At 48.7% G+C, this 26294-nt stretch overlaps 3 protein-coding genes across 9 annotated transcripts; 2 read left to right on the top strand and 1 right to left on the bottom strand.

The window, feature by feature from the left end:
- Window positions 1-6849: 6849 nt before the first annotated feature.
- Window positions 6850-10605, top strand: IRF6 (interferon regulatory factor 6; the record flags this gene model as incomplete). Its single annotated transcript, XM_080358114.1, has 7 exons — window positions 6850-7023; window positions 7934-8138; window positions 8588-8710; window positions 8814-8960; window positions 9165-9557; window positions 9949-10067; window positions 10384-10605. The coding sequence occupies 7 exons, from the start codon at window positions 6850-6852 to the stop codon at window positions 10603-10605; spliced, it is 1383 nt and encodes a 460-aa protein (XP_080214240.1).
- A 771-nt stretch (window positions 10606-11376) lies between these two features.
- Window positions 11377-12488, top strand: LOC308049097 (UPF0739 protein C1orf74 homolog). Its single transcript, XM_080358527.1, has one exon. The coding sequence runs from the start codon at window positions 11380-11382 to the stop codon at window positions 12211-12213; it is 834 nt and encodes a 277-aa protein (XP_080214653.1). The 5' UTR covers window positions 11377-11379; the 3' UTR covers window positions 12214-12488.
- A 37-nt stretch (window positions 12489-12525) lies between these two features.
- On the bottom strand, window positions 12526-26234 carry TRAF3IP3 (TRAF3 interacting protein 3). Of its 7 annotated transcripts, none has more exons than XM_080358452.1 (17): window positions 25861-26231; window positions 25549-25752; window positions 24437-24774; window positions 23392-23506; window positions 22988-23045; window positions 22784-22808; window positions 22356-22385; window positions 21989-22084; window positions 18330-18401; window positions 17922-18062; window positions 17149-17286; window positions 15902-16037; window positions 15135-15197; window positions 14996-15055; window positions 14340-14491; window positions 13377-13649; window positions 12526-13220 (listed from the first exon to the last, which is right to left on the bottom strand). In XM_080358452.1, the coding sequence occupies exons 3-17, from the start codon at window positions 24719-24721 to the stop codon at window positions 13137-13139; spliced, it is 1728 nt and encodes a 575-aa protein (XP_080214578.1). In that variant the 5' UTR covers window positions 24722-24774; window positions 25549-25752; window positions 25861-26231; the 3' UTR covers window positions 12526-13136. The 7 variants fall into 7 exon arrangements, 6 of the variants coding, with proteins under 6 accessions (XP_080214578.1, XP_080214579.1, XP_080214577.1 ...); XM_080358453.1 differs by lacking the exon at window positions 25549-25752 and having other exon boundaries at window positions 13377-13490; window positions 13632-13649; window positions 25861-26229; XM_080358451.1 differs by lacking the exon at window positions 25549-25752 and having other exon boundaries at window positions 25861-26227.
- Between the last annotated feature and the right edge of the window lie 60 nt (window positions 26235-26294).

Here is a 26294-nt window from a genome sequence, read left to right as displayed (position 1 = left end):
GAAAGAAATGACCTGTAGCTATAAATGTGTCTGGGCCAGCCTGATATCTAGATAGGATTCTTATTTTAAGAGGATTGGCGCAGTATTAATAGGAAATAGAAGGCTCCTCATTTTAATAAAGGGAAGTTCTAGAAGAATTTAAGCTTTTTTAAAAATTCTTTTCATTGCTTTGGAAAGAAGAGTTTTTTACATGGAAAAACACTGGTTAAGAGTTAGTCCAAAGTTTGGTACTGCAGAACCATACAGCAATTTATACTCAGCTGAAAGAACTGGGATTGCTCTGAATCTACTCACAGCTGTAAGTAACCTACCAGTAGTATTATATTTGTGCATATTTATGTATCTCTAGGCAAAACTGCAGGAGCAGAGCATCATTCTGTACTTATCTATGTAAGGATGCATAGGCGATGTGTGGTTTTACTTAAGAGCCTTAACCAATAAGAGCAATACAGCAGAAATACAAAAAGGACTAGAGGAGTTACCAGGAAGGTTAAGACTGCTCTCTTTCAACAAAACGGTGTATTTTTGTCTAATAAAGTAAAGGAATCCCGTTTGTCTATCTTTGTGCCTAGAAAATACAATAGGATTTATAAAATTGGTCTTTCTGTTTATAAATGATTCATGTAATCTTAGGCCAAGTTTCAGCCCCTGACTCTGGCTCATCAAAAATAGTTGTACTGGATCTATCCCCCAACATTTGCCTCTTATCTGGACCTGCTAGACAGAAGCCTCTGGCAGCTGTGGTCATTGCAATATTTATAAAATAGTTGTATTGTAGTCTCTATTTCCCTGTCCCCTGTTATAAAGACCATGTGAAGAAATAGCTCTTTCTACTCAATGATTATTCTTGAATAGTCTTGGCTGACACCTGGTGAGGGCAGCGGTTACCTCTGGGTCACAAACCACTTTTAAGAAGTCAGGGTGCTGATGCAGGAACAGGGTGAGAAGGGCTCATTGCAGCTTTTTGGGTGCTACAACCGGGCAGTTTTGCACACGCTGGTGTGAAGCCTTTCACCATTTTGTGCTGCTCTCCTGCACCGAAGTTCCGTGCTGGAATGTGAGCGCTGAGAGCACACAACAAGACTCCACATGCCCGGGACATTGTCTTGCCTCATTGCATAATTTTGTTTTGCCTTATGGGAACTTGGTGATCCGTTCCCAGGAGAGAAAATGGTTCCCCTTTGTTTTGATGACTCCAATCTTTTCCAGCAGGGAACAAAGGACTGCAAGAGACCTGCGTTACAAAGCCGAGCTGGTGCTATTACAGGTATCATGATGTGCAATCATGGTGATAAAAGTACTGGTGTTAATTTGGCACTGAAATAAATTAAACCCCATAGCTCCTGGTATGAAAATTCCTCTGCTTATACTCTCATTGTCCAAAGTGTCTTCTCTGCAGACTGTACCAAACAAGCTGCTGTCTCTTGGCCAGTAGAATGTCGCTTAATGAAGTACAGTTTATCAGTCCAAGGGTTTCTTCATTTGGTTTGAGAAAAACGATGGAGGTAGAGGTAAATATAATCAGTGAGAACTAAAAAGAATGATTTCTAGAAAATACTGTCATCAAGAGGTTGGTGCTATTCGGCACCCTGAAGGGTTAGGATCAATGCTTTATATTTCATGTCAGAGTGAACACTTTGGATGATTAGTTGCAAAAAAACCCCACCTGATGACGTGTCCTGCCTGAAGAGCTGTCCCTAGATTATCACCTATACAGCTCCAAAGCTGCAGTTTCCCAGCCAAGAGCATGGAAAAAGACAGCTTATTTCCCGTCCGTTCACTAGCACAACATGTTGCCACATGCTTCAGCAGAGGCTGGTAGAAACTCAAGGGGGGTTAAAAATAATAATCCTGCAGAGGGCTGGGAAGACTCATGTGTTTGGCATCTGAGTTACCGCTCGGCGAAGGCAGCAGAGGCAGTAACAAAGGCACAGGGTGCGGGAGAGGACCAGCTTCAATGAAACTGGAGGCAAAGCTAAATCCTTCGCCCACGCTGGAGCAGCTCTTGCCTGGTCGTTCTGCTGCATCGCTCCATTATTTTAACTAGCTCAGACCCCTCTTGTGGGTTGGGCGAGCTCAAATGTCCTTGCAGTGGGGCCTAGAAAGAGCAAAGCTCAGCCCAGGGCTGCTCCCAGGGCGAGGAAGGAAAGCAAACCCGAAGAATCCTTAAATTGCCAGGCAGGACGGACACGCGGACAGGAGGAATGCAAGGAGGATGAACGGCAGCTTTTGCGCTGGCTCGTTTGAGAAGAGATCAAAGATCCCTCATGCTTGGGCTGGGAGTTCAGCCCATGTCTCTGTACATCTCTTCCCAGTTGCTCACCAAATTGGCCAGACCGTTTTATAGGGCAGGATTTACAACATGGTTGATGGTATTATTACAGGAACAACTGTCCCTTGTTTTGCATGTCAAAAATGGTCAGGTACAACAAACCAATCGCATGTAAAATCTACCACTGCAGTCCTAGTCCATAAAAAAGAAAAGACCACTAACATTTGAGTGTCATTTATTGTCTTTTTTTATTGCTATAAAGTTTTTTCTATGTGCTGATGAACTCCTACTAAATGTTACCTCTCAGTGGCTACATTTGTGTGATGAATGAAGCCTGAAGTATTTATCATACAAGGCAAACTTTCCAAGAAAAAAATGCAGAATTAACTGTTCTGTGTGTAAATTAACTTTACTCTGTGTGTAAAGATCTTAAAATTTTGCATAGTTCCAAAGTTTTGGTACAGGACTGCACTTTGGATGTGAGCGAGCCTTTCCAAAATCAGGGTTCAGCACTATCCAAAGCATTCATGATGGGAAGGAGAAGGGAAATTCCCACTATTTTCTTTCTGTGGTTCACTGAAACTGAAGAGTAAAGTATTGTGTGATCTCTTGAAACCAAGATTCACCACTGAGTCATGATTCTCCACCTACGAGGAAAAGCAACGAAACGCGAGGCTGGCGGAGATCGGGGTGGAAAACTGCGGCCGGGCCGGAGGGGGATGCGCCAGAGCCAGAGGTAGGTGTGCAAGTGGGGATGGAGCTGGGGGAAATGGATCATATTGAAGCTTTTCAGGAAAAAACAAAACAGAAAACGAAAAAAAAAAACCAAAAAACACAGCAAAACTGCCTGCCCGTGGCTTTGTGTTCCTCATAGATGACTTTAAGTTGGGTCTTTATTCTGCGCTGAGGATCGCCTGGGCTAAATGTGCTTTGAACAGTGAAAGCAAACAAAACCCCCCAGAACTTTCGATTTTGTTTTCTTTCCTAAATATTCTACGGAAAAAAATAAAAGCCAAAACAAGAAATGTGGTGAAACGCCGGGGCCGCGGATGGTCCGCTCGCCCCTGAGCCCGGAGCGGGAGGCGGGGGCCGGAGCCGCGGAGCTCCCGCGGGCGCGGAGCGGCGCCCACCCCCGCGGCCGGGGGCGGAGCGGGCGGCGCGGCTGCGCCCGGCGCACCTGGGCAGGTGAGGGCGGAGCGGCCGCCGAGTCCCCGGCGCGGCCGCGCTCCCCTCGCCCGTTCCCGGCCCGCCCCGCCGCTGCGCCCACGCGTGGGGGGCCCCGCGGGGCGGCCCAGAGCCCCCCCGCGGGCGCGGAGCCGCTTCCCCGCTCGCCGGAACGGGGTGAGTTGATGCGCGGAGCGAGGCGAGAGGGGGGTCGCGATGCGAACCGCGCCCTGCGTGGAGCCTCGTTCCGTGTGGGGCTCCCGTGGCGTGACCGGGGGGGTCGGTTGGAACGGGAGAACACGGCGAGGGCAGCGGGGCCGTGGGACCGGCAGGAGCGGCTCGCCCCGGGTTGGAAGGGAGGCAGCGGGGCGGGGGGGTCGCCCGGCTCCAAATGCGGGCGGGAGGGTAAATCCTGCTGAAAATGTCTATTTATTGCTCCTTTCCCCTCCTGCTCCCGTTGCTTGTGCTGCACTAGCCCTAGGCTACGTCTTTCAAGTTGGCGTAAAACGAGGCCTAGAGTTAGGGCAAGGGTAATATTTGCCCCGCCGCTCTGGTCACCAACAGCTGTTTTCGGACCACAGTTGTTACCACCCTCAGAACCCAAATTATCTGTAACTACCCAGATAATAGGCTGTCCAGGCACGGATGGGGTTACCAGATTGGGGCACAAGGAGTGTGAATTGGAAGAGTTAATTGTGCTCAAGGTGCGTCGCTTGCCCTGCGGGTGGCTGCAAGGAAAGTGATGTGTGGAGAGAAAAGTGACGTATAGGTCTCTGAAACACGGGAGCTATAGGTTCCTAGTGTAGGGAGGTGGTAAAGTGTTGAACACTCGGATGAAAGTTCAGCCTTTGTGGGAATGCTAATGTTAAGGTCTGAGCTGCTCGTCTTTGAAAAAAATGAACACAAATCCATGAAGTACAGGATAATGTAATCAAAGAAAGGTAATGAGCAAAGAATGAGGTCCGTGGTATGGCAGCAATGAACCTGGAAGAGATCCCTTCTTTCTTTAGAGGCTTCGTGAGCGGGGTGGAGCGGGAGCACGGAATAAATACACTTCGGTGTGCAGGCGGAGAGGGGAAAGCATCTGTGCAGCGAGGCCGGGACGGGCTTCAGGTGGCGGTTTCCTGGTGTGCTGTGTGTTGTCATGCTGGCTGGCACCGCGCCGGAGCCCCGAGAGTCACCGCGGTGAACTGGGGCTGTCCCTGACCTTGGTCACTCACCTGCGGCCGAAGTCGCTGCAGGGTGTCTGCTCGTTCCTGAATTTGCTTGAGTCGTTGGGGTGAATGTCTTCCCTCCAAGGAAAAGTGTGCGACATAATGATAGTACAGGGAATAATTGTATCGCTGATCTGAGATGCATTAGCAGCACGGGGATGTGCTAATTACCCCTCTGCGCCAGCCAGTATGAGTGGAATAAAGCAAACTGGAGGATTCCCAAGTACGTGGGCCAAGGAGTCTTGAGTGAGGGCCGAGCCTTGGAAATTCAATTAATAGTATGAAGATGTTGCCTGAGCTCACTCAGCTCTCGGAGCGGTGTTACTGGACCCCACTGAAGGCTGCAAGAGGCTGACGCACCGTCTGAGCCCAGCAACGGGATTCAAGTTGATTTGCTCTCGGTTATTGTGTCAACAAGTCATTGGCGATAAAAGGTCATAAAGCATTGTAATGTTGCGTATTGACAGACGCTGTCTGGGATCCGAGGGACTATTCAAACCTCGTAGAGCGGTGCCAGCTCACTCTCCGTGTGACCAAATAGATTTGGTTTGGGAGAGGCAGGAATTTTTCTCCCTGCTTTGAATTGATTCCTGGTCTTGCAAATGTGTGCGTGCACAGCATATGTTATTAGAAGCAGAGGAGGCTGCTTGTAAAGTATTAAAGAGGTTGTAGAGACAAGCTTTAGTTAGGATTTTTTTTGTTAGAATGATATGTAATTCTTTTTTCTTTGCAAGGGAAATCAATACCAGCTTTTGGCCTCATTTCTAAGTTCAGGATTAACCTGGACTTTGTGTCTTTGCAAACACACTACTGGAGGTTTAATTCTGATAGCATTTTAGTCATGGATAACTAATACAGCAGAGTTTCAGAAGCACAGAAATGACTTTGATGATTGCTATCTGATCCTGCGTAGCTCCTGGGAAGCAGTCTGCTGATGTACCCACGTCCTTGACGAAGCACATTTTTAAACTATCATTTAAAGATTATTTGCAATTGAATCTGAACATTTTCTTTGCTTAACAGATAAAGTCATGCTCAGATTAATTTTGTGTGAACACTTGCATCCGTAGGGGTATTTGAACAAATAAAACCTGTTCCTAGACTAGTTCTTGGATAGAATTTTATAATCTTCTCCATCTCTGCTACTAGATACATTTTGTAATTCCTGCAGCAGGATTTAGGGCTTATGGCAAAGGTTTTACTTATCCTGTAACTGCTTTATTCATGGGAATATTTGTAGTTTCCCACATCGGTTTCAAGATTTACAAATGAATATGGAAAATACACCTTCTAAGCACACATCTAGTTTAAAAGTCCCCTCTCAAAATCTAAAGATACCAAATGTTGCCTCTTCTTGCAGAGCGACAGTCACTAATTTTGTTCGTTTGACTTCTGCACAAGAAAAATATTGTTGGTTGGCTGCAAATGTAGTAGCAATGCAGGGCCACTTAACCAGACCCAGCTTTGATCACTTAACTACAGCATTGTTTTTAAAAAAAACCCCTAAACGTTAAGTCAACATCACTTGATTTTTAGCACGAGTGCAGGCAGACTTGCAGTTCATGTCCTTCTGGATAAACATCCTGGTTATTACAGGTCAGTGATGTTTGCGAATGATTATATACATCCAGGAAAAAGTCATGAAATTACTTACAAGAACGTCTGTCTCTAGTAAAACATTCCCCGCCACTTCAGCCTGATGCTTCCACCTTTACCTCAACTGGGGCAAAAGCCTCTGATTTGGCACACGCTAGTTTTTCTCCTCCTGGATCTCACACGACTGAGGAAGAACTAGGTGAGATTGGCCCCTTTGCTGAGGCGTCCACAGAGGCTTTTGAAATTCTGCTGCCTCTTCTTGCTGTGGCTTGTTTGTGGCTTTTTCTCCTGCGCAGCATTTACAACTCAGGTGTGATTTGGGCTCGCCCTCAGTTAACACAAATAACGTGCCGTCTCTGCTTACTGGAATATTTAATAGTGGGTTGTTCTTGTAAAAATCGTGGTACCTGCTTCATGATGAGTTTGTATCTCCTCCTGGCAGAAGAGTCATTAAGCTGAATCTGAATTAGTGGTTTCCATGCGCAGTAAGGTAACAGATAGGAAGACAGCGTAGGGTCCTTTTGCATGAATATTTTTTTAAGCATATGAGTCTGAACTAACCTTTAGCAGCTGGTCCTCTATTACCCCCGTCTTTTGCAGACAATGGCGTTACACCCGCGAAGAGTTCGCTTGAAGCCGTGGCTGGTGGCGCAGGTGGACAGCGGGATGTACCCCGGGCTCATCTGGCTCAACCGCGAGGCCAAGCGGTTTCAGATCCCCTGGAAACACGCGACTCGGCACAGCCCGCAGCACGAGGAGGAGAACACCATCTTCAAGGTGAGGGAGGAGGGAGCTCCGCTATATCCACGGCTCTTAAACAGACACAAAGGGCTGAATTGTTGGCCCAGGAGCTGGATAGGTATCTCAGGAGCTGTTTCCAGGCACATTTTGTCCTATTTCTTTGACCTCAGAAAAACCACTTTGTGCACCTGGATGCCAGGCTTGGCACTGCCTGAAACGGTGTTGGGTTCTTTAACCCTTTCTGACCACCAAAGACCTGGTAATGTCTGATTGCATGGAAGATTGCTGCTATTTGCTTCATCTACTAGGTTTAGGATGTGGTAGCTGGACTGTTCTTAGCATCAAACCATTAAATACTGTTACCTAAATCTTAAGAGGTCCACCGCAAACTTCCAATACTCGTTGCTGCCGTCCCTAATATTCTTATCCCAAGGCATTAATTATAAGTCTTACGCTCCTTGGAGGAATTTCTAGCTGCTGCTTTGGAGGGATCTTGGACTGATAGTCTGATTTTGGGGTGAGAGAGGGAGAGGAGCAGCTGCATGTCTGTGGCTGCTCTTCTACTCCTTCGTAACCAAGTCCATTCCTCCTATGCAGGGTACGGCTCGCTGGCAAAAATGACTTTTGATGTTGAACCTGAGACACCTGGAAAAACTCAGTGCACAGTCCTGTACAATTTATACTTTCTTAACTTGTCTGAAGATGCATGTTCAGAATTACTAATGGGTTTTGGAAATCTGGATTTACATCTTTTTTTTTTTTCCTTCCCCTTCTTTTAATGGGAAAAGCTATTAAAACAGGAATTTCCGTTGCTGTTATCAGAAGAGCTGTAGTTAACGCTTCTGCAAGAGAAGGATTTTAAAGTGAATTTGTTTGGAAGTTTGATTTCTGATAAAAGCTGCTCAGCTGAAAGGGCTGGACTGAGCACAATGTACTTTGTCCCCAGGCTTGGGCTGTGGAAACGGGAAAGTACCAGGAAGGCGTCGATGAGCCAGACCCCGCAAAGTGGAAAGCCCAGCTCCGATGTGCTCTCAACAAAAGCCGGGAATTTAATTTGATGTACGATGGCACCAAGGAGGTGCCTATGAATCCTATTAAAATTTATGAAGTGTGCGATATCCCGCAGTCCCAGGGATCAATCATTAATCCAGGTGAGGGCTTTGCTGACACAAGGCTGGTTACGGAGCAGGCATTTGTCCAAAGCGAGTTCCTTTCCCTCTGCGGCATTAACTCTCGAGCTGCCTTTGTGCACAGCAGAAAGCAGCTGCCGTGTGTAAACCCGGCTGTACTTAAACTAAGTGGACTTTGAACCATAGTGTACCTGTACTAAAATTAGTAAAGCTGTACGCAGCTGCATGTTTGCTAAACAGTCCAATGTTGGCAATAGTTTCTCTGTATCCTTATCTTTCTAGATTTATATATTAAACTGAAAATAGTATGTTGTACAGTTCAGAGTTTTCCTGTTTTTTAAATTTATATTCAGAAAATACACAAATTTCCAACATTGTGCAAAGCCAATGTGAAGATTACATTGTTTTTTCAAGAAATGCATTGCAGTTTCACACTGGTCAACTGCCCACAAGGATGTGCTTGTTCGCAGGTTCCACTGGCTCAGCTCCCTGGGATGAAAAGGATAATGATCTTGATGATGAAGAGGAAGAAGAATTGAATCAGTCTCAGCATGTCCCTATTCAAGAGACATTTCCATTTCTCAATATCAATGGTTGGTGGCATAGACTAATGTATTAGTGAAGGTATTTGCTTGTAAATTGGTACATGCTTGAAATAAAATCTTGGTTTACTGAAGAATTGTTTCTTTTCTGTAGATTCTCCAATGGCTCCAGCCAGTGCAGAAAACTGCAGCTCTGAAGCTGTGTGGCCAAAGAATGAACCTCTGGATATGGAAATGCCACCAACTGCACTGCAGCATGACTTCTTCAGCAGCCCGGAGCTCTGGATCAGCTCTCTGCCAAGTATGTATATGGATTTGTAGTGCTTCTCTCCCTGTACTCTTAAAAAAAAAGTGCTTTGACTATTTTTCTGTGGCTGTTTGCTTGTTAGCGTGGAGAACTGTGTAGAGATTAAACACCCCCGTGACTGTAGCGTGGATTGCGTGGCGTGTCTCTGCTGCCGATGCAAAGGTCCATGAAAAGCCATACTGACAGTTTCTCTCTCAGTGACAGACCTAGAAATCAAGTTTGAATATCGAGGAAAGGAGACTGGAGCGACGACGACTGTTAGCAACCCGCAGGGATGCAGACTGTTCTATGGAGAGCTGGGTCCCATGCCAGACCAGGAAGAGCTCTTTGGGCCTATCAGTTTGGAGCAAGTCAAGTTTCCAGGAACGGAGCAAATCACCAACGAAAGGCAGAAGATCTTCACCAGTCGGCTGCTAGATGTTATGGACAGGGGACTGATCCTGGAGGTCAGTGGCCATGCCATCTACGCCGTCCGGCTCTGCCAGTGCAAGGTGTACTGGTCTGGTCCCTGCGCGCCTTCCTCCACCACACCAAATTTGATTGAGAGGCAGAAGAAAGTCAAACTCTTCTGCCTGGAGACATTCCTAAGCGGTAGGTAGCTTCTGCTTCTGGGAAATAGCTTTGGATACTGGTCTGGGCACTTCTAGAAAGGGTGGTCTGCACTGAGGATCAGCCTAAATGCATTGGTTAATTTGCTCCTGTGTGGAGCCCGTGTAGGGGCCACCACCTCCCTGCCTTCAGTGGACCATGGAGCAGGTTTGCATCACAAGAAAGTGAACATTTAGTGAGCATTTAGTGCTCCGAAAAGCACTGGTGGGCTTTGCTTTTAAAGAAAGCTCTTCTGGGTGCAAGAAATAAGCTGTAACTGTAAATGTAAGAGGCAGCTCTGGCAAAGGACTGTGAAGGTGAGACCTGGGATGATTAATGAGGTGTTTCTAAACAAAAGACAGATAACCCCACAGCATTCTGCTTTCCTTCCTAGAGCTGATTGCCCATCAGAAGGGACAAATTGAGAAACAGCCACCATATGAGATCTACTTCTGTTTTGGAGAAGAATGGCCTGACGGAAAACCCAGGGAGAGGAAGCTGATCGTGGTTCAGGTAGGAGCTGAGGCGCTGAAGTGCCATGTGCTGGCCTTGCTGGGGCTGGTGCGTTGGCTCTGGGTTGATGCCCATGGGTGCCAGAGACTTGTTCTTCTCTCTCATGGTTACTGACACCGGGAAACACCCACAGGGCTGGTGGGTTTTGTCACAGCAAACACAAACGCTACATGTGCTGAGTGGCACTGATCTATGCGCACGCTTTGGGTCACAGTGGAAACCACCCCCTGCACCCAGGCCAGGGGGATTCCTGCAAAACAACAGTTGCGTGCTGTGTGACCATTAGGCTAAAACAACCGGCTTCTTTCTCGAATAGGTCATCCCAGTTGTGGCCCGGATGATCTACGAGATGTTTTCCGGCGACTTCACGCGCTCCTTTGACAGCGGCAGCGTGCGGCTCCAGATCTCGACGCCCGACATCAAGGACAACATCGTGGCTCACCTGAAGCAGCTGTACCGGCTGCTGCAGAACCACCAGGAGGGGTGGCCCATGCCGGCGCCCGCCATGCACATGGCGCAGCCGCTGCCGGCACAGTGACGCTCGCTCTGCCGTGCCCCACGTTGTACATATAAAAAAGTCTTTCTTAACGAGTGTGCTTTGCCTTAAATCCCAATAAAGTCTGTAAATCTGGTCATCTTTGTTCAATTTCATCAGTCTTTTGTTTTGGAAGTGGTGCAAAACGGAGGGGATTACAGGAATACCCCTAGCTGCTTCACTGTTTTCTGCTGTTTGCTTAAGCGACTGGTATGTATAGATTCAGATTTTCAATTCTGTAATATTTTTTTTTAATCTGCTATTGATACATTGTATATAAATATCTGATCATTAGAGGGGAGAAAAAATATCTGTGCTTTATTAAAATCGCCTGGAGAATATCACCTTGTGTGTTTCTCTCTTTTAACTGGTCTTGTAGCTGCAAGCTGGGAGGCTGACACTTCTTCCAGCCTGCTTTTCTATGTATGTGTACACATGCAAAACAAACACACATATTTAAAATAAAGAACTCAAAAGCTGCAAGCATGCTCTGGAAGCTGCGAGCTGGCTCTGTGCTGAGGTGATGGACCGGCAGGGGGATTGGATTAGGTGATCTTTGGAGGTCCCTTCCAATCCCCAACATTCTGTGACGCTGTGACGGCCCCGCCTGGGCCCGGCCCGCCTGGCCAGGCCGCTCCATCCGGGCCTGGGCCGCGGCCGGGGCGGAGCGGCCTTCCCGGGCGGGTCCCCAGCGCTCCGCCCCGGGCTCCCACCCACGCCAGCGCCGGGGCCGACCCGGAAGCGCTGGGCCCGGCGGTGGTTTAGCGCAGCGCGGCCATGGGCCCAGCGGCCGGGCCGGGGGTGGAGGGCCCGGCGGGCAGCGCCGTGTCGGCGCCGGCGCTGGTGGCGGCGGCGCGGGAGGAGCTGGGGGCCGGGCGGCGGTGGCGGTTCCCGGCGGGCCGTGCCCTGCAGCTGGCCGGGGAGGTGCTGGCGGTGGCGGCGGGGCTGAAGCCGGGCCTGCTGTACGACTGCGGCGCGGCGGGCCCCGCCGAGCTGCGGCGGTACCTGGCCCGGCTCGGGGAGGCCGGGCTGGCCCCGGGCCGCCTGCACTTGCTGGGCATGGAGGGCTCGGCCGTGCTGCTGCAGCCGGGGCTCGCCCAGCGCAGGCTGTTGGCCGTGCTGCGCGCCCGCCCCGCGCCCTTCATGGACGTGTCGGCGGGGCGGCAGCGCCCGGCTCTCTGCGGGCCAGCGGAGGCCGAGGCCATCAGGGGCCACCTTGCCGCCCTCCTTGCCCACTTAGGGGCCGCTGAGGCCACCGGCCCGGTGTCCTCCAGCGAGGTTGTCCCCGCAGGCTGGAACCTCTGCACCATTGTCGGGGTGCTGCTGGGCTACCCGGCGTCATACACCTTCTCCATGGAGGACAGTGCCGAGAACTGCCTGGCGCTCACGCCGCTGAGGGTGTTCACGGTCCAGGCGTCCTGCCCCAGGATAAAGGACGGGCTCAGGGTCCAGATCTACTCCTTCAGCATCCCGGAGAGCCTGTGTGTGGAGCTGAGGGAGGTGCTGGACGCCTGGTGCGATGAGCTGAAGGAGGCCTTCGGTGCACAGAGTGACTTTGTAGATCTCTGCATTTCGAGCGAGGTGGTGTCTCTTCCAGCGGTTGCCTTGTAAAACGAACAAACTCAGACCTTTTCACCTATTTTTCGCCTGCGTCAGGGACCTAAGCAAGAGATGCATTTCCAATGTGTGCAGCCCACTGAGAGCCTGGGCACTAAAGGTTGACTCGTGACAATCTCAGGCCCCCGACCTTGTAGGCAAGTTGCAAATCAAACAGGTTTAATTCGCAGAAGACCACTGTGTGGATGTGCCTACTCACAGCTGCTCTGCAGCCTCCATCCTGACTGTGAAGTATGCCCTGGAAAGTCAGGGGATATTTACTTGCTGCGAACAGCTGAGGATTAATAAAAATCGAACACCACAGTATTTTGAATTTGTGAAGTTTATTGTAGGCTTCATATAATATTTACTACTCGTGCAAGGTGGTGTCTTGCACTGCCTTGGAGCTGAGCCTGTGTTTGAACGAGGAGCAAGTGCTACCGCAAAAGCTGCACAGTGCAGCTCCAGAACGGGCTTAAACCCCCTGTCTCTGAATTAATGTTGTGCTGGCAGTGAGAGGGAAGCAGATGTGACTCAGGAGCTGGGAAAATGCTCAGGACAGGCAGCGCATGAGGGGACTGTGCTAAAATGCCTCCCTGAACTGGGCTTCTTTGTCAGGTACCGGTAGAGATGGTCCAGGGTCAAACACCTCCCGTTTAGGGAGGCAATAAATAAATGAAGAGACTTGTGTAGTCCTCTCAGCCACCGGCCAGAGCAACTATCAACTGGGGTAGAGTAACCAAAGCAGCCAAGAGAAGGGGTGGGGTATCTCCTGGCATTTATTTGAGCCGTGGGAGTTTGTCTGGCATGAGACCAGCCCAGTACATGAACCAAACAGATAAGTACGAAACAGCAGAAGCGCGCTGCGGCAAGGGCGCATCGCTGTTGGTGAAGCAGAAGTCAGTTCCTGTGGTGAAGTTGGTCATTGAGAAGGTCCTTCATGGTGTGTAACTCGCGAGGAAGGTGGCTATGGCCACTGCTATCACCACCACCAGGAGAGGGATCCAGGGACCGCGCCGTCTCTGCAAGGAGAAGCGAAACTGATGGGGAGAAGAAACTTCTCATCGCATCCCTAGCAAGCATGTCATCTGTCTTTCCGTGCTACACAAATAAATGGGAGAATTTTTCCCAGGCTGGTCCGCAAGCCCTGGGAATCGGGGCAAGGAAACACCTCCCACCTTTGCCTGCTCGCTCTGGAAGTGGTTGAGCTCATCCCGGCACTGGCGCAGCTTGGTCAGGCAGGAGCGATATTCCTCGCTCAGCGCCTCCAGCTCCGAGCGCAGCTCCGTGCACTGCAAGCAGAGCGAGAGGCTGTTAGCAGGAGGGATCCCATCGCTCCCGTACGCACCCGGGGTGGCCAAGCTCCCGCAGCAGCTGCAGCGCTTGGCCCCTGTATGGGGACCGCAGCGACGGGGGATCGTCACTTCTGCTACCTGTGTGTCCATATGTACCTATAGGAGACAGAGCAGATCACAGCGTTACTGGGAATGTGGCAACAGAGGCGATGTTACCAACCCGTGACCCTCCTGGCTTTGCTGCCCTCTTTCACATGGCACAAAGAAGCAGTTCTTATTTTTATGGCTGTAGAAGCGTACATGTCAGGAAGAGGACACGGAATGCAAACTCGTGGCAAGGTTTGCCTCTCATTCTGAAATTCAACATGCATTTCACTGCCTGCTAGAGCAACTGCAGAAGTCCTTTAAACCCTCCAAGGCATGACACACATGGGACAGGCACCTTGGTTGTCCCAAAACCCAGGGAGCACCTTTTTTCCTGAATGGCCACGCAGAGTGAAACCCAGGTACCATCCCAGTGAGCCAGACATTGGCAGTTGTGGAAGAGCCATCAGTGGGGAGCAGCTGAGTCCCCCAGCTGCTCCCAGTTGCTGTGATTGCACTTTACAAGACTGGGACTGTCTGTGTAGCAGAAGCAGGTTTGTATGGAATGTATATGTTGCATTGGGGGTTTAGGTGAGGCTGGTGTCAGTAAAAAATTTCAGCAGAGATAATAATTGCAGGAGAGACTGAGCTGGGGTTACTGCCAGCAGCTTTGGTGCATTGTATTGTGCTGGAGCATCAATACCAGCAGCTCTGTCCCCAGCAGAGAACTGTGTCCCAGCTGCAATTGGGTGATTTCCTCACCTCCTTCTCCTTTGCTGTGAGCTGGGATGTCCTTTTCTGCATCTCATCCTTCAGCCTTTCTTCTCCCTCCTCCTCCTCGGGGTGCTCTAGCCGAGCGTTTTGTTTTTCCTTGGCAGGAGTGAGAGGTGGGGTCTGCGTGGTGAAAACCTGGTCTAGAAAACAGGCTTCTGATGAGAAACAGATCTGGGCTTTCAGTTTGCTTTACATCTTGTTTACTCAGCACAGTTTAAAGGTAATATTTGCTATGTGCACAGCAGAGGACACAGGAGCTGAGTTGGTTATCACAGGCCTTTCTCTGCTGTAGCTACAAGTTAATTGTCTTTAGAGGACAATTTCTAAGTAGTTCCCAGAAATGGAGGGGAGGGAGAATTAAAAGCTGTAATTGCAATTATAAACTGGAATGTATTTTGTTTGGGGGAAAAAAAATGGCATAGCCACTGAAGTAGCGTTTGCAATGAAATCCATTTATTTTTTTAAAGTGTTTGCCATCATAAATACACTTATGTTTTAATGTTAACTAGTGATATATAGTAACTTGTTGTATGCAGCTTTAAAATAATTCTTTATTCTAAATGAGAGTAGACTTCTAGAGCCAGGTCTAACGTTCCTGTGTCCAGTGAGAGGAGCGCTAGGTGGGAGTTACAGAGTTTGCTGACCTTGCCTTTGCACGGACACCGCCTGGGTCTTCCCTTCCTCAGTCTGGCTCTGTATCAACTCTGCGAATGCAAAAATTCGCTGTTATTATCCACAGCACGAATGCAGGCCTCTTACTTTGCATGATTTTGTGTTACTCACTGTTCAAATGTCTGATTGTCGCTGCCAGCATTACCTTCTGGTTTTGTTCTTCCTGCAATTTATCTGAAATGGCAGTAGAAGAAAATCAAGATTGATGTAAATCTCTGTGTATTGTTATGCAAGGATGGCAACTTTCCCTTTTTCCATGTGTGTGGAGTGGATATTGTTGGCTACACTGAACTTTCTTCTCCAGAGGGATGTGATTTTTGGCTGTGAATTTCCCTTTCAGTTCTGGCAGCTTTTTCTAGTGCGCCTTACATTCTATTAAGTTACTGTTTATTTCAAAGCTGTTTGTGTGAGACCTGTTGGGAAAATAGAATTGCTGCCTGTTTATTCTTCCTTAATTGTGTTTTAAAATAACCATTTGAGGTATGTGCGAGTTGTTTTTCCTCTGTCTGAACTGGTACTTTGAGACACTATTAGCATGTATTTATACATGGGCAATATCCAACACTAACAGGTGCTGCTCTGTGTTGCTGTGCTCAGGTCTGACAAGGCTGCAGAAGTCCTCGTCAAAGCTGCAGACTCATTGGTTTTGGGGTGTTTTTCTGGTCTCCCATTCCATACTTTCTTCTAGAAAAGTCACTTCTCTGAGGTCCTTTAATCTAGTTGGAAGTGACTTCAGGATCCCTTTGGAAACCAGAGGTTTTCCGGGCGAGCTGAGGTGTGCCGAGTGAGCCCTTTGCATGCGCCTGGACTTGGCTTTAAGGACCAGTGTTTTAAGAGTATCCTCCATTCACTTGGAGGACAGACCCTGCCTGCGGTACCTTTGATGGTGCTGATGTGCTCAGCCTTCAGGTGGTTGTCGTCCTGCAGGGCGCTGGCTCGCTGCCGCAGCACCGTGTGCTCGCTCTGCAGAACGCCCAGGGCTCGCTCGAGCTGCTCCTTCTGCGCTGACGTTTGCTGGGGTGACAAAAAGCCCTGGCATCAGCTCAGCCCTGGGCCCACACCATGAGCATGTAGCATGGACGACTTTCAGGGGACCAAAGGCATCCCTGAGCTGAGGGCTGGGTTGCTGATGCGCTTCATCCAAGGGGTTTTTTTTTTAATATATATTGTTTACTATCAGCAAGTTTGCTGATGACACCAAACTGGAGGAGTGGCTGACACTGGAAGCTGTGCTGCCATCAGAGACCTGGACGGGATGGAGAGCTGGGCACAGAGAAATTTAATGAAACATAACAAGGGCAAGTGTAGAGTCTTGAATCTGGGCAGGAACAACCCCAGGTTCCAGTATAAGTTGGGGAATGACCTATTAGAGAGCAGCGTAGGGGAAAGGGACCTTGGGGTCCTGGGGACAGCAGGGTGACCATGAGCCAGCACTGGGCCCTTGTGGCCAGGAAGCCAATGGGACCTGGGGTGGGTTAGAAGGGGGTGGTCAGTAGGTCAGAGAGGTTCTCCTGCCCCTCTGCTCTGCCCTGGGGAGACCACACCTGGAATCTTGTGTCCAGTTGTGGCCCCTCAGTTCCAGCAGGACAGGGAACTGCTGCAGAGAGTCCAGCGCAGCCACCAAGATGCTGAAGGAAGTGGAGCATCTCCCGTGTGAGGAAAGGCTGAGGGAGCTGGGGCTCTGGAGCTGGACAAGGGGACACTGAGGGGGGACTCATTCCTGGGGATCAATATGGAAAGGGGGAGTGTCAGGAGGATGGAGCCAGGCTCTTCTGGTGACAACCAGTGACAGGACAAGGGGTAACAGGTGCAAACTGGAACACAAGAGGTTCCACTTAAATTTGAGAAGAAACTTGTTCCCGGTGAGGGTGGCAGAGCCTGGCCCAGGCTGCACAGGGGGGTTGTGGAGTCTCCTTCTGTGCAGACATTCCAACCCGCCTGGACACCTTCCTGTGTAACCTCATCTGGGTGTTCCTGCTCCATGGGGGGATTGCACTGGATGAGCTTTCCAGGTCCCTTCCAACCCCTGACACTCTGGGATTCTATGATCTCAACTTGGGGGTTTCCCTGCTTGCAAATCAGAAAATGCAAACGCAGATGCTGTTCCTGCAGGGATCTAATGTACCTGCAGTTCGCTTTGCAAGACGTGGAAGCTGTTTTGGAGCTCGGTGTGTGCCGTGGTCACTTTGGTCAGTTCGGCTTTGAGTGTGGTGTAGTGCTCTTTCCAGAAGGTGAGGTCCTCTTTGGTGGCTGCCAGGCTTCTCTAGGGAAGGGAGCAAAGACCCACGGCTGGGCTGTGACCCACGGCTGGGAGTCCTGAACAACATCCACAGTCATTGGCATCAGCAGGGGCAGCGCTGGCTCCTCCTGCCCCTGGGTTACAGTCACCCATGTGGGTCTGATGCCATCTGATGGACAGAGGGTTTGCTGAGGAACCTGAGAGCCTCTGCTGCCGAGAGGATTTAGAAAGCTGGTAATCTTTGGGATACAATTTATTGATTGTTCTGAAAACACCACATAGAAATTTGGCTTGACGCACAGGATATCTCTTGGGGAAAATCTGTTCTCACATAAGAGCAATTCCTGGAGACCTTGTGCTCTGGATGTGTGTGTGTGCAGAGAAGGGACAGTGGAGGAGAAGGGATCATGCTTAAAACTACTAAACAACAGTATATTTCTGCAGCTGTGTGCAGCTTTTAATAACCTGCTATGTGGCTCAAAATGAGCACAGGTTGCCACCAAGATGCTTTGGACTTGGCTCAGTAGCTAAAAAAATGGTAATTTTTGCATATTTGTTACTAATGGTAAGCCAGTCATCACCTTTCCTTGACATGTGGGGGCTGTTTGTTGCAGTAGGACTAGATTAAAGCAAAGCCAGGTGTAAACCTTGTTGCTTACCTGAGAGTTTTGCAGCTGCTGCTCTGCTTGGAGTTTGTCCTCCAGCATCTTCTGAAGAGCCTCTTTTGCCTTCTGCTCGTAGGTCTGTTTCTGGTCCTCCATCTCCACCAGGATCTTCTTCACACACTCCTTTGAGTAACTCTTTAAAGGAAGAATTAGAGTGCTTGAAGGGTCTTGGCTGACATATTCCTGGTCTTGCTAAACCTGAATATTAGCAAATCCAGAGTGTGTGAATGCTCCTGCTAGTTTGCTGTGAAGCATTGCTTCAGCAAAGAGGAAAAATCCTTCTTAGATCCATATCTAATCAGATTGCTCTAGAAACTGAGACCCAACCTTATTACATGGTTGAGTATGTTGTTTTCATGCCTTTCTTCACCTGCGTTTGTTTCTCAGTGAATCAGATGTTACCTGGGTGCAAGCCTGCAGTTGATTTTCAAGTGCCCTTAATTTACACTTCAGTTTATCTTCATTCAGCTGACCCTGGGGGGAGAAAATAAAACACAATTGAAGTGATGTGTGGAATCATGAACTATACACTATGCCCCCAGTGTTTTCTTAGCTTGTGTTTTAATTTGCTTTCTCCATTCATCTGTAATACTGTGGGTAAATTGAGTCTAAGTGTTTTCAATGCTTAGAGCTCAAATAAGCCTTCACGATCTCAGAATAAGTGGCATATGGAGGAAGTAAAACTTGTATGCATTGAAAAACCCTCCTGGGGCTGTTCTGTGAGATGAGAAGTGAAGAGCAAGCGGGTTTGGGGCAAGTCTGGATGGGTCTGGCTGAAACAGAGCCCTGATCCTCGCCTAGAGCTCAGAGTGGCGCTAAAGTCTGGTCTTGCTCGTTCCCTTAGGAAATAGGTTGGGTCTTGAGTTGCAACATCTGGCAGTTGGGCAGGGGGATAGAGGGCAACAGGGATGATTCATTTTCCTTATTATAATGTCCTCTCGGTGTTAGTCAGGCTGCTTAAGGTTTGTGAAACCAGATTGCATGCAAATTCAGATAAAATTCTAGTGAAGAGTTCACGTAGGCTGTTTTTCCACCATGAACACTGAGAATGCTGCCATCCCCTCTGCTTACTGCTGTTTGAAGTCAAGCCTCTGAAAAAGTAACTCCTTGGTGTTACAGGAATAGCTGTTAGACCCCAGCAAAACCGATTCTCCCGTGTCTTAACACTGGTTAAATTTGCCCAGAAGTTTACAGTCCAAAAGACTCAGATCTTCCCAGTTCAGTTGTCGGTACAAAGAACTAAAGGCTCTATCCTCTTAGAAAGTAGGTGGAGTTCTAAAAAGCGTTTTTACATGTGAAATATTCTGCGGTTTATTTTGTTCTGTTATCTGCAAAGGCTCAGGTTGGAGGGCGGTGCTGTCGTCGTGGCCGTTGTGCTCAGCTGTAAATGACTGTGCAAAGTACAAGGTAACGGAGCACCCGGCCCTTCCTATGCTTCAGAGCAGAAGAGTGCAGGCAAACTCCTTTCATGGAGATGCAGCTTGGAAATTGGCAAAATAACAAAGAGTAGAGAGATTTCCCTAGATGGAAGAAGCTTCTCTGTTGGGGCCGTTAGCAGAACAGAATGGCAGCGAGGGGTGAGGATGTGCACAGATGTGGGAGGACCAGAGATGTTGTGTGAGCAAATCGTGGTCAAGCCCTTGTTTTGAAAATTATCTATGTGAAAAGGACTACTTAAAAATAATAATAATAATAATAATTTTAAAAAGGCTTATATCCACCACCATTATCATCCCCAGGCAGGGGAGGGATTAGGGCAAACATGCTCAAAAAATGCCCACTCTTGCAAATACTTAAATACCGTATTTTAATCCCCTTTAGCCCTCTTCTTCAGAGATCTGAGGTTACCCGAATGGGCAGCTCCAAAACCTCTATCAAACCCTTCTGCATTTCTCTAGCGCTGTCATTTAAGTGCTGGATAAGTGTTTTAAACTGGTTTTGCCTGACAGCTGTAGTGTTTTGGTTGTGCTGTGATTGATGAAGTCTCTACTCCTTCCCTTACTCATTCTAAATAGCATGGTTTGAAGCAATAATAATAAATGCTGCTTCTGGAAGGCTTTTACTTTGCCCAAACATGATGCTTGTGCTGGAAAAGTAAGTCCTTATAGTAGTAATACACTGGAAATGACAGGAGCTTAAACTCTGCAGAGCTGCAAGATATTTCCAAAAGTCAAGCTCAACTTCAGAGGTCAGGAAGGGGGAAACTTATGAAAGTAGCAATTTTCTTCTTTAAGAAAACAGCTTACAATTAATTAATCTTAATAATTAAATAACCGAGACTTGCTTAGCTTCCTTCATCTGGCAGTGGTTTTGGATCGAGTTTTACAACAGATGGGGATTTAAGGTACAGACCTGTGGTAGGAAGGTCTCTCTAACCTGGGAGTAAAATAATGGGAGGGGGAAGGAACCAAATGCTTTATCCCTTCAGTTTAATGACACCCCGTCCTCCTTCAGAGTGTCACTCGCTCCATCAAACCACAAGCACCCACAGGTATGAGCCGCATCTCAACAATGACTCTGGCCGTTTCAGCAGTTACTGCCCTGTCATTTATGCGCATGCAATAGTGTTTCTTTGAAACCCAAAATATTAGAAAGGATTAAAAAGCTGCTGCAACAAGCGTTTGGCATCTCACCTGGGCATGGAAACGGGCAACCAGACATCAGTTGCCATGGCACAGCGTTATGGTATAGGACTGTATTTTATCTATCTATCTATCTATCTATCTATCTATCTATCTAGATGTAATGTCCATCCTTCCAGAGCAGCCCCTTGCCCCAGCCCACCTCCCCCAAGCATCTGCCTTGTTTGCCCCGTTGGCTCCAGTGCCAGTGGTGAGTTAATTAATAATTAATCTGGACACAAGAGGCAGCAGCAAAGTCTCTGTTCCTTGGCAGGGACAGCGAGAAGCAAAGTGCACCCACCTGTTGCTAATCTGAGGTTTCATGGTTACTTCCTGCAGAGTGGCTCAGGCTGTTTTTTCCTGCTCATATTATATTTGAAAAAGCGAGCGAAGGCGGAAGTTTCCAACCACAGAACATCAAGCACAAGTTTTTTTACACCCTCTCGCCCAATCGCTCATTTTTCTGCCCCAAGAGAAGCTTCAAGCCACTTGTTATTCTAATGGCACGGTGAACTGGAAATGAATATTTGATTTAATAATCCTATATAAACCACTTTATATGTCACATAGAATGCATCGCCTTAATTTTACATCTTGCTGCCAGTAAAATGGGCCCTGGGTCAGTGCTGCCGGGGAGTTTGTTGGAGCTGTGGGGAAACAGCTCGATGCAGGGTCACGATTCACAGAACACACAAGGCCGAGCAGATGTGTCGGAGCATTGTCTGTTGGGTTCTCTGAGCTGGTTTTGGGCCCAGAACATGTCCCCAAAGGGAAATGGGGTCCCAGCAGGAGCTCAGACAAAAGCCCTTTGTGCCGGGTGGGTTTTTTTTAGCCATTATGTTCCCAGATTAAGCAACAGTCCATATTTCCCCACCGTACACAGTGTTTGGCAGCGCTTGGGTGCAGCAGTTTGGTGCGCTTCAAATTTTTATTTTTGGGGGAAGAGATCTGTTCAAAATATTTTAAACTTGTTTTGATTAAGAAACAAAAGTTGGTGGAAGGTGGTTCTTTGGGTTTATTCTATTTATTTCCCCCTCCCTAACACGCTTCTGCTTGCTTTTTACTTAGGAAAAAGTGGGAAAGGGAAGCATAAAAACAACCCCCAAAACCTTACTGAAGAAAAGGGTTTTATACTTCCTGTTGATTTGAAAGTGAAGTACATTTTGTAACAATCTTTTGGGGCACAAAGGGGGAAAAACTTAAAGCAAAGTGACCCCCAAACTTTGTGTTCAGCCCCCCCTAAAAAGAAAGGTGACAGCAAGGACAGGCAAGTGAATGGGTCTGCACGATGCCTTGTCTGCTGGGTCTGTAACATCTCTAGGTTTGGAAAGCATCAAATCCAGAGCTTAGCGCTGAGAAAGAGACCCGTGGGATGTTCTTGCTTTTTGCACACAAACCCCGTCCCACCGAGACACAAACCCCAGTGCAGCAAGTTGGTACCTGCCAGGATTTTTCTGACGCTTGCAGCAACGTGGAGAAAAGCTCTTGCAAAATCACCATCTTCTGCTTGAGCAGCAGCTCCCGGTGCAGGGCCTCCTGTGGGGAGAGGGGGACCGGGCAGCGGGGACCCCCTGGAACTGATGGGGACCCCCTGGAGCCATTGGGCACAGCCCATGTCCCATGTAGGGTCAGGGCTCCTGGGTTTCAGACAGGTCTTTGGGTTCAGTGCCTTAGCTGTACGCCTTCTTGGCCACGTTAAAATGGAGTATATAACCCCTCCTTATTTAATCATTATAATCTTTCAGGTGTTGCCATACCAATGGAAGACCTGCTTCCCAGGTGGGTACGTAGAATATTGGGTACCTACCTTCAGGTAGTTGGATAGCTGCAGCATTTCCTGAAAGGGAAAGGGCAAATGTTTAACATGGATAGGACTGGTTTAGGTCTATAAATATTTTATGAACTAGCTACAAAATCCAAATATTTTGCAATAAAACGATCTAACAGCCTATTCCTGGGTGGTGAGCAGAGCCTGCTGGGGTTTCTCTGTTTGTTTTTTTCCAGGGAAGTGAAAATATTTTCTTACAGCATTGGAGTTCTGGCATCTTTGCCATGGAGTGTATCAAATCAGGGCAGCTACTGAATGAGAATGGTAGATGGGACAGAAGTACTTTCCTATAGATGCAGCGTTATTGCATTGAAACTATAAAAATTTAGCACCAGTGTCCCTCTTAGAAATTGTAGAGACTGTTGACATTTGCAGGAGTTCAAGGCTAGTTTTAATGGTTCTCTTACCTTATTTAAAACTGCTATTCCACAACTGAAATAAAAAGGAAAGCGTGTTACTGCGGGTGTCTGAAGCAGCCCCAACAGAGTTTGGGGATTTTTACAGCGAGAGCTTGTGCTGAGGTGAAATGCATTTGGGTTTGGGTGTTGGAAGCCATTGCCCCACAGGTATTGGGATTTGCAGCCTGGCGAGGAAGGATGGGACCATCTTACTCTGTCTGCTGGCTCGAGTCTTTCACTCCTGTGCTGGGGTTTGTGAGGGTCTGTGTTCCTGTGAAAGCAAAGGGAAGGGATGTGAATGATCCCAGAGCCCCAGGGACTGGGACGTTCTGTCTCCGTGTCCCTCTTGGCTGTCTCGGAGGTGGCATCACTTGTAGGTTCTTCTGTAGGGCAGAGCATCTGCTCAGCAGACCCAGGGCTTGAGCAAGGGGCTGGTTTATCGCTCCACAGGAAAAATATTCTGAACAGTTTGCAGCAGGAGCTCAGACTTGGTGTGGGAGCTCAGCTTAGAGGAGAGCTGCTGCTTCACACCCCAAATCACTCGATGGGGACTTGGAGATGGGAGGGAAATGCCGCGGACACTGTTGTGCTGGGAAAGCCCAGCATCCCTCACCTACCTTGGGTGTTCACGGAGGCTCCTCGCTTGGGAATGGTTTCTGCCGAAATGCCGAGGGGGACGCTGAGGCCAAGTGGGGAGTGTGCCGGGGGGAACGTGGGGCAGCTCCGGGGGTGCTGGAATGAGAGGGCAGCTCAGGTCAGCATCTTTCCAAACCGGGCTGGGAGGAACGGAGGGGAAGGGGCTGTGGCCGAGTCAGGTTTTGTCCCCACAGCGACTGGGTGAAGAGCATCAAGAAAATGCCAAGAAACCATGATGAATCCATGAGGATCTGCTGCTTTAGCTGCAGCAGCTCCAGAGCTCTATGGGGAAACCTGCTGGCTTGGGGACACCTTGTTACCCCTGCAAGAGCTGGCAGGGGAAGGCACCGTGCATGGGCCGGGTACGTGTAAATGCTTGTTCCAGATTCCTGCTGTCTAGCAGGTGATTAAAGCCAGCGAAACAAACAGCAGTGGGAGGTAATTGCTCTGCAAAGGGATCTTGTGGGCGTGCGTGCCTGGAAATCATCTCATGTTTGACTGTCTTTGCTCACGTAGGTTTGTGAAGCCCCTAGGATGAACTCACAATGTACGCAGGGAATTGTTATTTTTGCACGAGGTATAAATTTAGAAGGAAACCTGTTTGGCTCTGGGATTGGGGTGTTTTCATTGCATCTTTCTATATAGATGTTATTCAAGGCAGCGACTCCTCTGGATTGCTGTAACAAGTACCAGGGAGTCTCCTAATTCCTGCACCCTTCCTGCTGACAGTGAAGGTGGTGGAGGGAAGCCAGGCATTTAGAGCTCACTTTTCAAGGGTAAAAATAATTTGTATAAGTGCAAAAGCTGGGATGTGGGGTTGTACTTAGAAGAATGGTGGAAAAATCTCCCTCTGGTTCGGGGTTTGGGAGAGGAGCACTCCAGAAGGGAGGCGACAACATTGGTGGTTTGTCAGGAAATGGACTTTTTTGTTGGTGCGTTCTTGTTTTTTGACTGATGCTGTTGTGGATGGGCTGTGGATGCTTCTGTGAGTCAGAGCAGCGAGCTGGACTTTGGGGGCTGTGTTACCTGCGGCAGGATGGGCGCTCCGGGCTCCACATGTGAGGAGGGACCCATGGGGACGTGTCCTCCAGGCTCCTGTCCCAGCGATGTCCTCCCAGCATCGCTCGCCAGGTTCCTCCTCCTCAGGAACTCCCTGTGCCGGGGGCTCTGCGGGGACCCCTCTGTCCCCCTCCCGAGGTGCCGACAGGTCGTCACGTTGTTCCGCCGTCGCAGGTTCTCCCGCATCTCGTGCCGCCGTTCGCACTTCTCATCATAGCTCTCACCCCGACGCTTCCGGGGCTGGTTGATCATGGTGGGCGCAGCTCTGCCGGTCTGTTTCAGGGTCCTCTGTCCTGGTGTAACCACTGGAAAATACACGATTTGAGCAAAAACTGATTATTTTTAAGTGTAAATAAACGTGACACTGATTCTGGAGTCCTCATGTGATGGAGAAGCGAAAGCTTTGTCCCCATCTCCCGTCCCCTTGCCCCATCGGCAGTGAAGGGGCTGGACATCCCATGAAGGATGCTCAGAGGGCTCCTGTCCCACCCGGGGTGGGGATCAGCTTGGGTCTGGTGTTGGCTTTTCTCATAGTAAATCATATTAAGGTAGGAAAGAGGGGAAAAAATAAGACTCTTAGTGTCTGAAAATTCAAGTTAAATGTTCTTCGGTGTCAAACAAAACCACTAAATCTTCATTGGTCTCTTTCTATCTCAAGCAATTAGGAAGTTGTTGAGTCTAATGGAAAAAAAAAATGGGAACAAGTAAACGCTATTTACGTATATAATACCTCAGTGCTTTTTAGTCTGCTTTAAAATCTTGTTTGTAATTCTTTTTATTGTCTTTGTGCTAGCTGTGGTGTAGTCAAAGCTTTTTATTAATTTTTGAGCATTCTCTTTTTTTTTTGAATAGCTTCTGAAGTGTCTCTAAATGCCTTTTATTCAACTAGTTTTTATTAATTTTAGAAATGGCGAAATTGCATGGTGAGTCCAGCCATCAGATGTGCTGCTCTGTCCCCGCTCATCCGGTAACTCCCATCAGGACCAGCTCAGCCCCTCTCCCACCTCAGTTAACCAAAAATGCGCTTTAAAGCCAAGTAAAACTTAAAGAAATACACAGTCCAATAAGAAAATACTCACCCTACGCTGAGCAAACTGTTGAGGCCTTCTCGACAAGCTAATACTCTGTTTCCTCCTGTTACCCCAAATTACTCTCTCTAATTAACAAACATGTCCTTTATCTTTGCTTTCCAAGCTGTTACACTTCTTGCTTCAAGGGAAATGAGAAAAAATAAGCGCGTCTTGTTGGTTCATGTTCCAGCCTCCCGGTGTCAATCACGTAGGCTGAAAGTGGGGTGAAAAACGAGGAAAAAAGGTGCATACCGCTGCTTTTAGTGCAGCGGCCTCTGCTCCCCTCCATCCCTTGCCGGCCCCAGTGCTGTGGGCACTTACCTGCCCCCAGGGGTCCCGTCCTACCCCTTGTCTCTGGGTGAGCGGAGGAGTTATCGGGCACGGACACGCTCCAACTGCCATCGTCTTGCCAACCACCTCATTTTGCTGCTCTCGCTCTTTCTCTCGAATGTAAAACAGGAAACGTTGCGGCCGCAGCCGAGCCCCGGTTCCTGTCTCTGCTCACGGCGGGGTGGGGGTTATCTCGGGACCCCAAAGTCTCCAGCTTCTCTCTTAGCAGTTATCTTCCAGGCCATCTCCCTTTATCGGTCCCCAACACGCGGAGGTCGAGTGCGGGTTCACGGAGCTGCTTGTGACGCTTTGTGACCGAGTGTCCCCGAGCTGCTTTGGGGTAGAGCAATCCACACTTGGGGAAGTACAGTAATGTTATTATTTTAAGGCTTCTTGCAGATTGGAAAGGAAAAAAAGTGTGTATT

The sequence above is a fragment of the Nesoenas mayeri genome, assembly GCF_963082525.1.
Source record: "Nesoenas mayeri genome assembly, chromosome: 23".
NCBI lineage: Eukaryota > Metazoa > Chordata > Aves > Columbiformes > Columbidae > Nesoenas > Nesoenas mayeri.
Note: the sequence above shows the minus strand (reverse complement) of the source record. Positions and strands in the feature narration are given on the sequence as shown.